This window comes from Corylus avellana, chromosome 3 (genome assembly GCF_965113065.1).
Source record: "Corylus avellana chromosome 3, dhCorAvel1.hap1.2, whole genome shotgun sequence".
Taxonomy (NCBI): Eukaryota; Viridiplantae; Streptophyta; class Magnoliopsida; order Fagales; family Betulaceae; genus Corylus; species Corylus avellana.
In genome coordinates, this window is record NC_142492.1 from 1,376,889 (window position 1) to 1,395,193 (window position 18,305).

Consider the following 18,305-nt stretch of genomic DNA (forward strand, 5'->3'; position numbering starts at 1 on the left):
AACCTGTCACATGGCATATAATTAAGAACATTTTTCGAGAAGAATATATCTCATATTAAAAGATCCACCGCCCTCGATTAGGTATTATGCTCTCTTACAAATTCTTTTTTTCATTCAATTTTCTTTTAAATATTATGGTTACTCTTTGGTCTTTCCGACCTCCTTGCTTTGAATATTTTTAGTATAATTGTAATTGTTGGAACAGAGAAACGTCAGCCCCTCCTCCAAACACCTACATATATAATACATATGCTAATAAATACAAAATATTGCAACTGCATGACGTGATGGTGATGAGAAAAATCTCATATTTACAATCTTGTATATGAAAAAGAAGAGTCTACACTCTACAGATATGAAACAAAAGGAGTTCAAAGTACCCATTTTCCACCCTCAGACAATTGTCTTTTGCAAAAGGCTTCAAATGTTTCTGCAAAGTTGAAAGACACGTATGTTTATCATACATACTACACGACCATTTGTGGGACGACTTTTGCTTGGAGTTGGTGGGATGAAGACAAAAGAAGAAGAAGAAGAGGAAGAAGAAAAATGAGATTATTTTTTCTTCTTTCTTTTTGTGGGAATCCCAAGGCCAACCATGGGAATGCATGAAAGTCACACACCATGATACCTTTTGGTTTTCTTTATATATGGTAGTCCCTTTTGCTCAACAGGTCTGTCTATTTGAACTTTTTTTTTTTTTTTTTTAACATGTCTATTTGAACTTTATATTCTGTTTGATTTAGACAAATTTTTCATTAAATTTACTATACAAAGTCCACTGCATCCAAATCAAAAACTCAAAATTTAATTATTTAATTATTTTTTTTCCTTTTTTTTTAATAAAAAGAAAATTTAAGGGTAATTTTGTCTTTTTCGAAATTTTAACGGAAAAAATCAACGGAGAGGTTGAAATTGATTGCAATTGAAAGTTCAAGAGTCCAAATTAAAAAATTTCAAAGTTCGAGAATATGTCAAATCACGTGATAATTTAGAGATTTAAAGTAAAGTTTTCCCATTATTTAATTTATATTTTAACACCCATATCAAACAAACATGCATGTATTACTAATAAACCTTTAAGTTCAAACTTAACAGAAGTCAAAACAAAGACAAATGAATTTGATGATCCAACCAAAACTGAAACAAAGACAAATAGGTTTGATACATAGCGTCCATGAACAAACAAATTAAGCTCCGATAATATATTAAAGCATCAAACAAAAAACTTAAGCTAATAGAGAAATCCAATAATTACACATATTCATACTTTGACACGATTTATTCATATTTTAGTTAAATATTTTATATGCTGAGCTTTGCTTGCTAAACGAGAGTTCGAACTTACACGTAAAAAAAGAATATTAAAAATTAATTTGTTTTTATAAACTTAAACTTCAAAGATAACTTGTGATAAGCTTTTAATCTGAGTGAAAGGACAAATTTGAAATATATTCAAACTTGAATAAGTTGAGATGATTTCAGTGCCAAGTGTTTGAATTGGAGCTTCCCAAAAGGAGTATGAAGATGAGGTGGGTCTTGCTTCAATAATGATAATGTAGACAAGTTTTTTGGTAGCCTACTTGCACACATCTTTACAAAATCATATTTACGAGGTATCATTGTCAATTACTGGATGGATTGGAGTGGACTGAGATATTTTGAGGCACTACAACTGTTGCCTTTACTGCTCCTTATTAAAAGACAAATACTATTTTGTAATCGATACTATATGACTTTTATATAATAGAAATGATGTAACAGTAAAAATTAATTTTTGATTTTTTTTTTTTTCAAGTTTTTGTTGATCTAAAGATGATTTTTACTGCTTAATCTCAATTGTATGATACTTTTTATTAAAATGTTAATTAAATTCCAGCTTTTTGTTGCTTTTTCTTGATTTTTATTTTTTATCTTATAGAAAGTATTTTATCCTTAAAAAGGGGTATTACAACTCAAATAGCATACCGAGAAAATAGTGTAGAAATTGAAACATGACAAAATATATTGCTAAAAAGATAATAGTTAGAGGAGAGTAAATATAGTTTTTTTTTCGATAGTAGAGAGATATGGGTGTCAATTCGTGTTTGCATATTGAATTTGGGTTATGTCGATGCATAAGTATAACAAATTTATATAAGTTAATTCTCATCAAACCCATTTAATTAAACGGGTCAAGTTTTTCAATTCTAACCAGTTAATGGATTCGTGTCAGATTTGCAAGTTGTACAAAAAAATTATTATTCTTAAATGCAGCGTATTAAGTTTGAGTCATGATCAATCATAATTTTAAGACTACATAAATTAATCATAATTCTATTTATTTAATTAAACGGATTATACTATTCAATTTTAGTTCGTTAATTTTATATTAAATTCATATCAAATTTATAAATCGTCTCAAACATGGTGGATCATAGTCAAAGAGAGTAGAAATACAAAAAGGTAACGAAATGGAAAAAGTTAAAGGATATATAAAAAAAAAAAAAAAAAAAAAAAAAGTATCGTAGAATGTTCGGTAGACATAAAACCGTGTGGACCAACGTCCCACGTTGGGGCTTTTTACTTGAATACTTCTTCCTATCCAAATTCAAAAAGATCAATCATACAAGATGGGGATCGTATTAGTATTACTGTAGTTTGCCAACGACAGAAAAAGTGAAAAAGTTGACGAGGTGGATGACGCCATAAGAATGTCTTGTAGCTCAATGTCAATGGCAGCCATGTAAATCCTGAAGATTATGAGGTTATTCCTTAATCAAGCTTTACCATAAATGGCAGAAAGTTTCTTAGGGTAGAGCAGTAGGGGGCCTTTCTACACACACTAGGATTCTTGTTTGGACTTTGAAGCTAAAAGAAAGAACACGAAGCCTGAGCATCGTAACATCGAAGGTATGCCAAAAACCCATCAAGTAGTTGTTGAAGTTAACATGTTCTTTAATTTCCTTGTTTTGGGATTTTCAGTCTGACTTTTGGTCTTTAATTAGTATAATTCTTCTTCTCTTTTAGGTAGACATGTTTTTTCTATGCTTCATGTGTCATTTTGGATGTGTGGATGATGCAGGTGTTGGTATGTTTAGAATGAAATAAATTTGTTTTGGTGATGAAGTTGTGGTGCTGTCTGTGTCTTTGAGCTAAATTTCAGCTCAAAAGTTTATATTTTTTGAGGTAATATGTTGTTTGTGAAAATGGGTTGGATGCAAATTTGTGAAAGATGGAATCTTTTTGCTTTGGCATATGAAAGAGGGTACCCCCATTTGGTTTGAAATCCAGAAGCTCTGCTCTTCTTCTTCTTCTTCTTCTATATATATATATATATATATATATATTCTCTTCGGATAGAGCTTTGTTATAGCTTTAGATTTAGAAGTGGAATGAATGCGTGTCTTCTTTCTCTCTCTCTCTCTGTTTATGTTTCCCAACTTTAACCAGTTTGAATGTGTTCTTGTTCGTGGTATGTTTTAAATGATGGATTTTGAGGTTATTCAAGGTTTAGATGCTTGGAATTTTCCTCTCTGTGATTTTTCTACGACCTTGTGGATCTAATACCAGATTTATATGATTTGAGATGCTATAGATGGTGTTGGAAGACTCTGTGTGTGTGTGTGTTTTTCCGCAGTACATGCTATAAAGCTAGGATTTAGATCTAGAAATTGCTTGATTGTTGTGGAAGCACTATTTGATGCCTGTACCCCAGGTCTTATGTTTTCATAAATTTCTTCTGGAGTCACAAGGGAAGCTAGGCAGAGTTTTTAATTAATATCGATTAGCCTTTTTGTTTGAAACTAGGTTCACTTTATGACAGAAGTGTCCTTTGCATGAATTACAAGTGGCATACATGCAGGGATTGCAACATCATCTAGGGTTGTGCTCTGGCATCATTGATGGTTGCCATCATCTGTCAGATACTTTCTTACAAAGTTGAACCTACTTTTGTCAGCTAACTTTCTTTTTGGTAAAGGTTTTGATTATTTTCACACCGAGGATATAATAGAATGGATTACTTGATCATGTGCCCTGTACACTGTTGAAAATCTCCTTGATCTTGAAAGGAACCGTTTAGCACTCAGATGGCATAAACTAAAATGTTGTAAAGTTGTCTATAAGATAAAGTGTCCTTTCTTTTTGGTTATGTTATAGCTAGTCACTGCATGTGAAAAGACAGTTATACCGGTAGTTATGGAATTAATCTACTCAAAGATCGTTATTATGGGAAGATTCTGTTGTTCAATCTTAAGGTCTGTGATTTGGAGCTAAGTATTTGAGCTCTCTAGAAACTTATCCAATCTAACCTAGCTGCAGGCATTCATGTCAATGTTTAGAACCTTCATAACTTCATTTGTTGCTAATAGGATCACATTTCTACAGCATTTACATACTTCATGTCACCATGATCTACAAAGTATTTCTTCCTTCAATCATATTATCTCTAAGTATGTTGCTACCCTTGTCTGCAGAATAATTTTGTTTGATATTTCGTATATGCTGAAATTTGGAAACGATGATAAAGCTGCATAATTTGAAGTAAGCAAGCTTTGCAATTCAAGAAGAGAGAAAGAGAGCTGCCAGTTAAGTTTGAGAACATTTGTGGCAGAAAAGTTTCCAGCAATTGCTTTGGGCCACCAACTACCCAATAAAAGAATTGGCTATTTTTCAATGCAACCATCTCAGAAACAAAGAATTTCACATGGGATGCACAGGTTCTCTGACCAGCCAGTGCAAGAGTCATTGTCCTATTGCTTGCCCCCCATCCAGAATTTTGACCCCAACTCTTTCTCTGACGATAGCAGCCATGGAACCCACCCTTCGGCCCTGACTTTTGAGCAGTATTGTACCCTCGAGTCATCCTCGGGGACAAGTGGTTACTTTGTTCACAATTCCCCATCTACTGTCAGTGTCTCACCTAACGGAAGCCCAGTTTCACAACCAGATTCTCAGTCATTCCCAATAGACCCACATCAATCCCCTGACAATACATGCAGCTCACCGGTCAGTGGATCTTGCTTAACAGATGATGTTGATGACCTGAGGCACAAGATAAGGGAACTAGAAACTGCTATGTTGGGAACTGATTTAGATATTCTTGACGTATACTCTATCACAAACCTTGTTGGACCTAACAAAAACCAAATTCCATCAGAAGCAGAGAAGTGGAAACAATTGATGGAAATGATCTCCAGAGGGGACTTGAAAGATGTGCTTTGTGCTTGTGCGAAAGCAATAGCAGATAATGATATGTTCACAGCTGAATGGTTGATGTCGGAGTTACGTCAGATGGTGTCAGTTTCTGGTGAGCCAGTCCAACGTTTAGGAGCTTACATGCTGGAAGGGCTTGTTGCAAGGTTGGCCTCTTCAGGAAGTTCTATCTATAAAGCCCTTAGATGCAAAGAGCCTGCCAGCGCTGAGCTTCTCTCATACATGCACTTACTCTATGAAGTCTGCCCATACTTCAAGTTTGGGTATATGTCTGCAAATGGGGCTATTGCTGAAGCCATGAAAGATGAAAGTCAAGTCCATATAATTGATTTTCAGATTGCACAGGGCAGCCAGTGGGTGACCCTAATCCAGGGTCTTGCTGCAAGGCCTGGAGGGCCTCCACGGATTCGTATCACTGGCATAGATGATTCCACATCAGCTTATGCCCGGGGAGGGGGACTTGATATTGTTGGGAAGAGGTTATCAAGGCTTGCCGAGTCATTTAAGGTACCCTTCGAGTTCAACCCTGCTGAAATTTCTGGCACTGATGTTCAACTTGAAGATCTTGGAGTACGACCTGGCGAAGCCATTGCAGTGAATTTTGCCTTCACATTGCACCACGTGCCGGATGAAAGCGTGGGCAGTCAGAATCATCGTGACAGGCTGTTGAGGTTGGTTAAGAGCTTGTCTCCGAAGGTGGTCACTCTTGTTGAGCAAGAATCCAATACCAACACTGCTCCATTCTTCAATCGTTTCCTTGAAACACTAGACTATTATATGGCTATTTTTGAATCTATTGATGTGACTCTGCCAAGGGAGCACAGAGAGCGGATCAACGTTGAGCAGCACTGCCTGGCTCGAGATATTGTTAACATAATAGCTTGTGAGGGGGTTGAAAGAGTGGAACGCCATGAGCTTCTTGGAAAATGGAAATCCCGGTTTATGATGGCTGGGTTTACGCCTTATCCATTAAGCTCCCTAGTGAATGCTACGATCAAGACCCTGCTGGAGAAGTACTGTGAGAAGTATACACTTGAAGAGAGAGATGGAGCACTCTATTTGGGCTGGTTAAACCGAGTTTTGGTTGCCTCCTGTGCATGGAGGTGAAACCTTACACTGACTGATGCCTGTTTCCAGGTCTTTTGGTAACAACCCGAGGTAGAAACTTATTGTAGTAATAAATAATAACTTGAAGTTTAATATCACTACATCTTTCTTTTTGTATCATCTAGCAATAAATGAGTTTTTATCCCATGTCTTGTTCTTTAGCTCAGATTACAAACCTAAATTTCATTTTGAACATCAATCATTGAATGCTATAAGAGGTGTCTGGGTTCTAAGGTTGAAGGGTACTAATGGTATCAGTTGTGTTTATCAGATGCATTGCCACTTGAATAATTTTACAGCAAAGTGTTACATTAATGGCATTTTATTCAATTCCATGCTATATAAATCTCTCTTTTTATGTGATCAAAATATGAGCTTGGTTATCATTACTTGATGTGAAAAGATATACATAAAGATCCAGATCAATCAAATACTATAACGAAACAGGGAAGTACAGCATTAGGACTTAGCACTACCAAGCGTTCTAAGTTGGAAAACTGTGAACTCCCAACTGAATCAAAATCTTGATATCCCCCATCCACCATATTAACTGTGCTCCCAGCAATTGTCCTGCAAACAATGGCAGCCCTTTTTACTTTCTCCTCCCCTGTAGTGACAATCATGTTCTCAATCAAGTCCTCACTGCTTGTGCTCAATTGAACCCCGTTTCTTCTGGTGTAATATGTGTCAAAGTTAGATTGAATTATTCTGCAGACTCCACAAGTGGGATTTTTACAGAGTTCAGAGACTCTATTGGACTTTCCTCTACAACAGACTATTGTAGTGCCATAGAATCGAAGCAGCTCGTTCCCATCTACTGTGCTTCTTGGATGTCTTTTGTATTGCTCGTAGGCTTTCTTCTTCACCTTTTCTCTATATTTTTCAAACGTTTCAACATTTTCTGCAGAGTTCTTCACCTTCAGGACAGTTTTGATCTTTCTTAATGGCTTTGAGGGGTTCATTGACGCTCTTTGAAAGATCATCTCAACAATGTTTCTTGATGGGTCTCCAGTGTTGAGCCCTGTTTGAAAATGGCAAGGGAAGGTATAACAAAACTGTAAAATCATAGATAGCAAGCGGCAAAGGGAAACACAAGGAAGAATAAATTATGTTACTGAATTTTGTACATGTTTGAGATGTTATTGATTGCTGATCGATTCCAGGAGGTTGTTTTAGTTAGCATAGTCTGTTCTTCTGTGAGCTATTTCCGGTTGAACGAATCATTGGAGTTCCTCCTGTGCAAAAATAAACAGTGGAGATTGCCTTCAATGAAAAAATAACTGAACTTCTCATCCAATCTTGCAACCTCTACTGTTTATTTTTTGCACAAGAAATCTCTAGTAATTTTTTTCACTAGAGGCATGCCAATGATCTCAATACTAAGAGTCCATTTTGCTCTGCGATTCCGCAGGCTAAAAGTACGCTTTTAAACAAAATGGTAAAAAGTGTCTCGTTTGGGAGTATTTTTTATTAAAAATGGTGATTTAAAAATGATATTTTCAGGGTGTTTTTAAAATGCACGTGCTTAACCACATTTGAACTAAATTTTCTACAGCAAGCTTCACTGAATTGCAATATTTTGTCAAAATAATGCTTTAGGAATTTAGCAAAAGAAAAAACATATGTTAGGTTTTTGTGTATTGGCAAATTCAGTGTCAAAACATGGGATCTGGATTGTACATTTGTAGGTTTTGCTTTCATGTTTAGTAATTAGTACTATCTCATACAAGTTCCAAAAAGGTTGGATTGATTGAAGTGTGCATCATGTTCCCATAAAAAAACCTAAGAGTTTCGATCGTACGATCAATCAAATTGATGCGATATTTGAAATCCTAATGTTAGATCAATCGAACTTTATCTTCGATTGATCGAAGTTGATGCAATCAATTTTAATTGTTAGTATAATGAGTGCTAAGTCTCACATTGACTAAATACTAGGTAAAATTGGGGTTTATTAATGAATTCTAAAAAGTTTCAAATTGACTAATTCTTTTGGAGTAATAGTGCAGATGTGAACAACTACTCAAGTTTTTTATCTTATTTCTGTAATGTTTTCTCACAATGTGCCATTACTAGGTGAACCTCTGGTTTCTGATATTCATAAATTGGACTCCTAATTTGAATACCTGCTGCATCCCCCTTTAGTAGCAGGAAGTTGAGAGTTGCTTCAGAATTTTCTTTTTGGGTCTTAAGTATTATATTGCACTGTAATCTTAACTAGTTTTTTATACTATCATGGGACAGACTGTAAAGATTGAAAGCCTTAAAGCTGATATAGTGTAAAGGCGTGGTCACACCATGACATTGGTGGTCCCCCCTCCATGGATGGTGGAAGTTATCAGGCTGAGGAGATGCATCCCTTCATAAAAGAAACAACCCTTCACAGGTTGCAACTCTTCATGAAGGAAAGCCTATAAATAGGCTATGGGGGGCGGCCGGCGGTGGTTTTTCATCCAATTTTTTTTGTCATTCTCAGTCTGTTTTCCTCCCAGATTTCCACCCTAAACCATCCATTAAGAAATATTCAAAAATCCTGAAAAAGCATAACGGGAAAGCAAACACATACCACAAAGCAATGTTCGTGTGTAGCTCTGCCTGAAAATCATCTCCCGGAGTGGAGTTGCAGAGCTATGAACAACAAGCTCACAATCCAGGTTACCCTTTTTAGCACTGTAGCTCCTTCCGGGCCAGCTAACCACATCAGTCACCTTACTTGCACATTGAACGTTCTTCTTCAGGAAGACCCACATATCATGCATCTCTTTCTTCCTCTCCCACTTTCTAGGAACCACTGCCTGCAGAAGGGATGTTTTTTTCTTTCATTGATTTACTTCATTTGGAACTTTGAAGGCCAAGGGTGGATCTGGAAAGCTCTAGGTCCAGTGGATATTTGGTCCACTACGTGGGTGCATGGTCTTAAAGCAGGCGAAGACAAGGGTGAATTAAGGATTTTTGGACTCAACCAACAGTGCATTTAATGGCCAAATTGTAAGTACGTGAACCACCCAAAAAACACCACAAAGCGACAAGTACTAACGATTTTGCTACAAGTTGAAGGGAACGAAAAGAAACAGAGAATCCAAACATCAAAGAACTCAGAATTTTACAACCATATGATTCATGGGACTGCATTCTTGTTTGTTCTAGAGAGATGAGTAATATTATTTAGTAGATTATTACATAATTACCAAACAATTAAAATGACGTGATAGTAAAAATCAATATATATATATATATATATATATATATAAATTCAAGAGTTTATTTTCACTGGATTGGATTGGAAATTTGGATGGTTTTTGTCATCTGCAATGTTTTGAAATGGGTACAGATTTGCTTACCCAGTTGTTGCTTCACATGCACCACACATATGCTGTGGATGCTGTCTTACCAAATCGCCAATTATGGTTTGTTTGTCCTTGTCCCCCAACAAACAGAAGCATTAATGCACAATTGATATTATCCTGATTCTGCTTCTATAACGGTAACCTTAGTCTAGCATTATTCGCATGTGGATCTCTCCAGTCCAAATTGATCGGAGGGGAGCCGGTTCTTGTTAAATTAGGAGCAAAATTGTCCAAAATATATATTTTTTGGATAATTCTGCCCCTACGCTAAAGAGAACCGGTTTCCGAATGGACCGGAGAGGATCCCAGTCCAGCATATTCTCAAAGTCAGTCTTCCCAAAACGCCAATGGATTGAGATCCGGTGCAGCACTACCAGATGCAATACAATTTTTCTCAACCATTCATTTAAAATGAATGGTCTAGATTGTAACAAAAAAATAAATAATAAATAAAATAAGCATTGCAGTGGACCTCACGAATTATGATTTGTTTGTCCTTGTACCCCAACAAAAAGAAGCATTAATGCACAATTGATATTTGCCTGATTTTGCTTATAGAGAAATGCTATAATGCAATAAAAAGATAATTTTTTACCCATAAAAGTTCTAGATAGCAAGAGGTCATAGGCCCCCATTCGTAGTTGCTATGACCCCGGCTACCCACTGATGAGCCCATGGCCTTCTGCCACCTAGGACTTTTATTGGCCAAAAATGATATTTTTATTGCACTATAGCTTATCTCATGCCACCTAAGACTTTTATGAGCCAAAAATAGTATTTTTATTGCACTATAACATATCTCATAAATAACGGTATCGATAGCCTAGTATATTATTAAAGTCGGTCTAAAATAGAATTTTTTTTCTTAGGGTATTTTATCATATAAATTTGGACAGAAATTTCTTCCAAACCGGTATGGAAGAAATATCCTCCATCCCATATAAAATAGTGTCAAGTATTTACTAATTTAGACTAAATTTAATGTGTTTTTAACTGTTTATAGACACTTGACATTATTTTACATGAGTTAAAGAATATTTCCTCCTTACCGGTTTGAAAGAAATTTATGTACTATAAATTTTCTTAAATTCCACCTATATTAAATAGTTGAGATCACATCAACATTTACGACTTTTACCAACTCAATATTTATTACCAATATCATATCATATTTATGAAGTGATAAAATTGATATTATAATACCATGCCTATCAAATTTGAAAAGAACTTCATTTTCTCCATATGATGGAAGATGCAATTCTCTATAGACTCTAAAGCTACATCACCAATTACAAGTCCATCAGAAAAAGGCTAAACGAAATTATATTTCTTACAAATTCAAGCACTTAAGTTACAATACTGTCTTTCTGTCAGAAAATAATAGCAGTCATAATTTTATATTTGTACAAAGTATTCTCCAAGAAGTCAACATTATACAAACAGTAATTGGACTTCAAAGGCATTTTGCAGGGGCCAGTCAATATCAAGAACAGCTCTCAGATATAAAGTAAAATGTAAAGGAATCCTAATTTCATCTAGAGACTCTTGCCTTTTTGTCCTTAACCGCCAAAAAGAAGGAAAAAGAAAGTGAAATGATAAGAATAAAATCACACATCTTATTTTTGTTGGCTTTTTTCATTGTAAACAATCTCATGGACCCGTTAGAATTTTTCCCATGTTCTGTGGAAATGGGTATGATCCATTTGGATGCTCTCTAGATCCATACTGAGTCATCCCACTATTTAGAACACCAAAATATGTTGAAACTGGGTTTGCTTGAACTACCTTATAATGTGAACTGCTATTGTGAGTTTGGCTTCCCATAATTTCAGAATGATGCGTCTGCCTATGCTCATTGGACCTATTTTCAACAGCTGAGCTGATCCCAACCCCAAGATCAAGGCTAACCGTATCGCTCTCTTCTGACCTAATCCTTGAAGGTCCACTCCCAGCTGAGGGTCCTGCTGTGTCATGGCTGCTTGTCTTTGCAGTAGGTACATCATGATTGTGTTTTCCCTCATATGTGGTTATAACTGCTTTGGGATCATGAGATGCCCTCTCCACATGTTTTCTAACAGGGCATCCAGCATTTGTACACTTGTAGTAACTCCTGCATAACATGCGAGCATGATAAGCGACACACAAAAATTACACTAGAAAAGATAATGCAATAAAAAAATTGATCCGAGCCAGAAGATTAGCAAACACACAAAGGGAAAGTAGATGTTGCAGTCATATTGTACTTCCCATCTATATGCAGGACAACAATGTACAAACATCATTAAATTATTCACATGCACACATAAGACTTTTTTTTTTTTTCAAGTAATCGTGAGACATCATTAAAGCGTAAGGTTCCCCCAAATACACATGGAGTATACAAGAGATACCACCCTCCCTATGAACTTCCATATTTAAAGTCCACAACCACTCTCCACTAAGCCTCTCTTTCAAGCCCATGGTAGTGCCAAAGAGACGTACTTAAGAAGGCATGATTAAACCTTAGCAAGTCCCTAACCCCCAACCCTCCCTCAAGGATCGACGAACAAACAATGGACCAACTAACCAAGTGATATTTGAAATTCTTCACCTAGCTCACCCCATACGAAATCACATTGAAGCTTCTCAATACGGTTTGCAACACTTGTAGGGAGAGGAAAGAGGACATGAAGTACATAGGTAAATTGAATAGAGTGCTTTTGATAAGAATAATCCTACCACCCTTAGACAAATATATCCTATAGTTAAATCTTTACATTATAATGACCTGGAAAAGAAAAGAGGTGCTTAGAATTCTTAATTGCAAAAATTGAGTTTGTGATTCTAGAGTTAGCAGGAACTGTTAATCAAGATGATAGTCACATATAACGTGCAATATTCAATAAGCAGTCTTTTCCACCATAAAGAAACCATAATCAACAATGCTTGAGCTGAAGTATTGACTGAACCATATAATGTTAGAATAAGGATGATTACATTCTAAGTTCCATATACGAACAAGTAGATGAACACAGAAAGGGGGCTGGAAACACCTACAATCTGCTACATCTATTTCTTACTATTTATAGTTCTCGAGGAAGCTCTTTAATAATACTACCTACAAGCCTATATGCCTCTCAATCAGCTAGCCCAATTTCTTCATACCTCTGGGGACCATGGAGCTGAAGTCTAATTACATTGAAATTACTACTTGGAATTCCAAGAAGTTCAAGTGCTCACAGGTGCAGAGGAGGATTCTGGGTGAAAATACTATAACATGTCATCCTGGTTGAGACTAGGGACTCTTAAGGGGAATCCTGACGCAAAATCAGGCTTCAACAGCTATGCTGGTCGGTTTTACACTTGCTGGAGAGATTATGATTGTTGGTTTGTTATTTAAGGACTAAGTTTTACTCCAGTAAATAAGCAGTCTGATATCATTGTATCAGATGAAAACAGAGTATTCTAGCATCTGGATGGAAGGTTAGAGCCCTACTCATAGTCCTTTCCCTAAAATTCCTGACACTGCTCCTTCCTGCCTATCAATTCAACTTGGATGGCAGAAACTCGTGATCTATCCTTGTGATTTGCACATCTGTTATCTGTCCAATTACTGATTAACTCAGAAGAACTAGCGTGTCTAATTTAAGAGTTAATCATGGATATTTATGTTTAACTCAAATGAAACTTCTTCCTCCTAAAATAATGGGATTGAGGTAACCTCATGGGTTCAGGACACACTGAATATGTGTATAAGTTACCAGTAAAAACAAAATTATAGGTGATATACACTGAAAGTGAACAAAGTTTTTCCACTTGATTTTTCTTTTTCTGTGACTAAATAATACAGCATCTCTACCACATTAGTTGATGCCCAGACAATCTGCAACATGATCACCAGACAGAAGCATGGCACACATCCACTCCAAAATACTAAGTTCAGTAATCCAATACGTAAAATCAATCCATTTTCCATATATAATTTTTTCCAAGACAGGACCAAAAGGAATGAACTCGTATTTAAAAGAATATAAGTTCTAGGAGAAACAGAAGTGGCAGCCATAATAATCAAGAAACCAACCCAAATAAGCAATAAATATCACGTGCTTAGTTACCAAAGTGAATAAAATTCTTGAGCATCTTAAAATAATATTGTCCATATCATCTACTAGCCAGTCAAAAGAAATTGTTCAACATGTTAACTTCTAATTGGAAAATATGTGTAAGCTATACAGATCTAACCAATGGTACCACATTAGCTATGCACCACACAGCAATCAAATGCTGTAGGAACATTGTTCTAGAAAACACCTCGTCCTCCACAAGAGCTCACTGTCATTAACAGGGTCCTCAAAAGTGCAAACACCCAAAAAACTCATATAATGCAGACCCAGACAAAGAACTCAAAATAGGAAGACTTTAAAAGAAGAGCATCAAAGATCTCCACATAATGGACCAGCTGACTGAAGCACTGTTTTTTTTTTTGGTGGTGGTGTGTGTGTGTGTGTGTGGTGGGGGTTAAGTGAACAGTGACTGGAGCATTGACTTATGCTGCCATCAAAAACGAAAACAAACAAAACATGTTCCTTTGAAAATATAACAGAATAAATAGAAAAATCTATCTTTATGAGATTGAATCAGTAGTGGTCCATTGACTATGATGATTGTGATTCTGTGAATCAACAGATACTACAGCAAATAATCAGCTTTAATTGTATGCAAAAGCAGTGCTATCAGTTCAAACCGTCACTTTAACATTTAACGATCACACTTAAACTGCTGAGGAGACAACAGCACAAAAAATTTACAAATATTCACAAAATTATTCTAACAAACAATAGAAGTTAGACATACAAACAGGTCAGATCAGTAAGGGACATAATCCATAGCTGTATGCCTGATCATCAACTTGTAAAATATACCGTGGATTAGGATTGCCTCTGACCACTTTCTGCCCATATTTGCGCCAGCGGTACCCATCATCTAGTATATCTACCTCACTAAGGGTTTGAACAACAACACGCGGTTCCCGGATAGGCTTAACCACTGGAGTGATATCAAACCCACCAATCTCCATTTTCCTGCGTAATATAATTCGACAAATCATTGGTTAGCACATAAGCACAACTTCTCAAAAACCTAAAGCTTATGTTCTGAACTATAATACCTCCTCTTTGAGAATAAATCATCATCGTCAACCTCATCATGGATTCTATTTGGCATTGAACCTGCAGCATCTAGATTATCGTCATTTGCTGTGACAGGAGATAGGTCAGGAGTACCATTTTGCTCTACTGTATGGGACATCTGTCCATATATGCTTGACTTCTCTGCAATAAGACCATAAAGAAAAAACACATTAGATGGTCCATAAAAGTGCTCTCAATAGAAATAACTGTGAAGTTTCTTCCTTACCATCTCGGCCAGTTAAAGATGAAGCCTTATCAGATCGTTCTTCTTGGACGGTCATAATAGTACCAGCACCATATCGGCGGCTAGGTTGGGGCTTAGGATGATCATGTGACCCCTTGTAGATAATCTCAGATATCTGTCCATCATGAGAGCGCTCAAACAGCTTTTTTACTTCACAGTTGGGATGTGTACATTTGTAATAGCTACGGGGAAATTCACTTCCTTTAACAAGTTTCTGTCCATATTTTCGCCAGTTATATCCATCATCAGACGGCCTGTCAGCAACAACAGAAAGTCCACTTCCTTTATTATCAGATTGTGAAGTTTGAAACCCGGCATTAGAAGTTCCTCTATTGTTTAGTTCATCTGAATCAACTTCAGTAGGTGCACTAGCCCCTGAAGTTACCATGTTAACCGGTGCTGAAAGACTCAACTCATTTGAGGAAACTGCCACCTCATTTTTCACCGATGGTGATGACACAAATGCCTGAGGCTGGCGCTGACCTTGGGCTTGCATAGATTGTTCACTTCTCCAGTGGTTCAGATCTGCTGGAACCTTGAAATAAATGAATAATATTAGGTAAGCAGTACCTCACGGTTAGTATAGCATATTTGCTTTTATAAACAAAAAATTAGTAAGGTGAACTGGCAGCCATACAGTGGAGTTCAATGGTTACAAGAGAGAGATTTCAGGTCATAAAGGAGGCGCAGCCTCCCGTATAAGTGGGTTGCGCCCCTTTGCGCTTTTGATATATATTACATTTACTTATCAAAAAAAAAAAAAAAAAACCAAGAGAGAGATTTCAGGTCATAAAGGAGGCTCATCTATCACATATGTTGCATCATTATGGTCATACTAGAAGAGTACATATGCATGAAATTAATTGAAGCACCGGCAGTGGAACTAGAAATTAGTACATGACAGTCACACATTAGTTATAATCTAACACTTGCACTAGATAGAGGAAACAAGCAAGATACTAGCTAAGAGATATAAGGAATTCAACTGTCAAATATTAATATCTATAAGGTTTAGTAGGATAAGACTTCTATTGAATTGCCTAATCTGAGGGGCCATTAGACAGCTTAAAATATGCTAGAAACTTAGGCAAACTATAATTTACACATAAAATCTGGATCCTTGGGACCACCTGATCATATTTATATACCAATGATGTATCATTTACATTTTCATCAATTTAATACTCGTTGAACAATACCATATTTGATGTAGCATGTGGTTTAAATTCGAAGCAGTTGGAATTTCTTTCGCTGAAGGTGTTGCTGTTGGAGCAAACCGTAGTTACTGGATATGGAGCAGAACCAACAAGGCCATGCATCACTTGAGGTTTCATAAAGGAACCTGTAGTTGGAGAGGGCTCTGCCTGCAAGATAAAGAAAAGAAAATTTAGAAGTACTGCTTCAGAAGCCTTTTTGAACAGCCTCTGGTATAGAAGTATGGATAGAAGAAGAACAATATCACACTCTTAGAAAAAGAAACAGAAAAAGGGAAAGACAGGCAAGTTTTGCACTACCCGTGCAATCAATTGACCAACAAATTCAGCAACAGTTTTACAGGACTATTCCATATCCGTTTCCTATCAGGGAATATCAAACAAATTTTTCAGATATAATCCTTATTGAACCCTGTAGAAGAAGTTCAAGCTCATATAATCAATGATATAAGCGACCAAATCCTAGAAACTTATACCATGACAAATCAATTTAAACAAATAACAAAAGATAAAAGAGAATTTAACATAAACCCACTAAAGGTTAACAAAAGCAAAGTCCGTACACTTTTCCTTTCACTGATGAGTTCAAAATTCATTCATTTATCATCCATACAATACTCGTTTGATAATGAGAGCTATATAAATATTATATTTATATGCTCGGCTCAACAAACCAATGGCTATACGAATCTTTCATTGAATTATCCCCAAATACACACGATCATTCACAAAGCAATCACATATTTTTGCTCAACACCTTGACCCACATTTTCTCAGCCTTTGCTGCTGCTATTGCCCGCCATTTTGGCACGTCAACCAAATAGTAATCCTCACTACTCTAGGCTGACTCATTTATTCCATATTCTACAGCACACAAATGGAAAAGCTTTCGCATCGTACACCCAAAAAAACACCGTTAAAAACTAGGAGAAATAAAAAGGGAAAAAGATTCATTATGTGAAAAAACAACACTGGCATTATAGAAAAAAAAAGAAATATCAGACTTTGGAAGCGAAAGCCCATATTCCCACAAAGCAAAATTCGATTAGAACAATCTACTATCTAATCCCAGAAAGCAAAATGCTATATAGCATAACATAAAGGAGCCAACTCATATCAAATACATTACTATATGAGCAAGCATCGGAATCAAACGGTCCCAACTCGAGCACCCAAATATATAAACTTTATGGAACAAAAAAAAAATGCCCAATTTGTTGTTTATGGGATTGAAACAGACAAAAATAGTAATCGGAATTTTCGAATTTCTCGCTTTCTGGCTCAATTTGAAATACCCAAATCACATCCTTCAAGTCCTACCAAAAAAAAAAAAATTCTCCACCATTACTTTGACACGACGCGGCAAAATGCTACAAATTTGAGAACCTCAACGACACGTAGCTCTGATATACGCTCCGTTTGGTTGCTCAGAAATCGCAGGAAACGAAGCGCCAATCAAAACCCCAAAAAAAAAAAAAAATTACTTTTTTTAAATGGGTTTTCTTAGTTGGAAAAGTTGAGCTCTGACTTTTGAGTAACACTCTGAATCACAGCGTTTCCTTTTCCTAGCAACCAAACATTTCGAGCAAGAGAACCAAAACGACGCCGCATCGAGCCTGACCTCACCTTCATGTTGTTGGAGAGGAGCACGGGGGACTCAAGAAACGAAGACGGGCTGAGCCCCGGCGGGATCGTAATACACGCGGCCCTGGAGATCGGGAGCTTCGCCGGTGACATCAGCTTGTACCTGGCCGCGGAGTTATTAGACGGCCCCCCCGTTCCGGGCCGACCCGGATCGTCCCCGGAGCTACCCAGCCGGAGTTCGGAGAGCGCAGCGGAGGTTTGGGTCTGCGCCATAATCTGCGATTTGGAGGAGTCAAAGGTGAAAGGAGGGGTGGGGGCTTAGTTATTGGGGAGGAGAGGGTAGGGCCATAACGGTCATTTCGCCTGCTTGTGTGTGTGAAGCTTTCTTTTGTCAGGGAGAGAGAGGGATAGAAAGGGAGAGACTGGGACGTAGTTGACTTGTTAC

The 18,305-nt window shown here is 36.8% G+C and overlaps 3 protein-coding genes across 4 annotated transcripts; 1 reads left to right on the plus strand and 2 right to left on the minus strand.

Moving 5' to 3' along the window:
• The first annotated feature begins 2,640 nt into the window (after positions 1–2,640).
• On the plus strand, positions 2,641–6,450 carry LOC132173625 (scarecrow-like protein 21). Its single transcript, XM_059585163.2, has 2 exons — positions 2,641–2,892; positions 4,458–6,450. The coding sequence occupies exon 2, from the start codon at positions 4,657–4,659 to the stop codon at positions 6,301–6,303; it is 1,647 nt and encodes a 548-aa protein (XP_059441146.1). The 5' UTR covers positions 2,641–2,892; positions 4,458–4,656; the 3' UTR covers positions 6,304–6,450.
• A 92-nt stretch (positions 6,451–6,542) lies between these two features.
• Positions 6,543–9,176, minus strand: LOC132173626 (uncharacterized). The gene is made up of 2 exons (XM_059585164.2): positions 8,870–9,176; positions 6,543–7,324 (listed from the first exon to the last, which is right to left on the minus strand). Exons 1-2 carry the CDS (start codon positions 9,060–9,062, stop codon positions 6,726–6,728), a joined length of 792 nt encoding a protein of 263 aa, XP_059441147.1. The 5' UTR covers positions 9,063–9,176; the 3' UTR covers positions 6,543–6,725.
• Positions 9,177–10,955: 1,779 nt separating this feature from the next.
• WRKY20 (WRKY family transcription factor family protein) lies at positions 10,956–18,305 on the minus strand. Of its 2 annotated transcripts, XM_059586620.2 has the most exons (6): positions 17,903–18,305; positions 16,262–16,426; positions 15,045–15,597; positions 14,797–14,959; positions 14,552–14,710; positions 10,956–11,760 (listed from the first exon to the last, which is right to left on the minus strand). In XM_059586620.2, the coding sequence occupies exons 1-6, from the start codon at positions 18,131–18,133 to the stop codon at positions 11,301–11,303; spliced, it is 1,731 nt and encodes a 576-aa protein (XP_059442603.1). In that variant the 5' UTR covers positions 18,134–18,305; the 3' UTR covers positions 10,956–11,300. The 2 variants fall into 2 exon arrangements, with proteins under 2 accessions (XP_059442603.1, XP_088370373.1); XM_088514247.1 differs by lacking the exon at positions 17,903–18,305 and having other exon boundaries at positions 15,045–15,590; positions 16,262–16,343.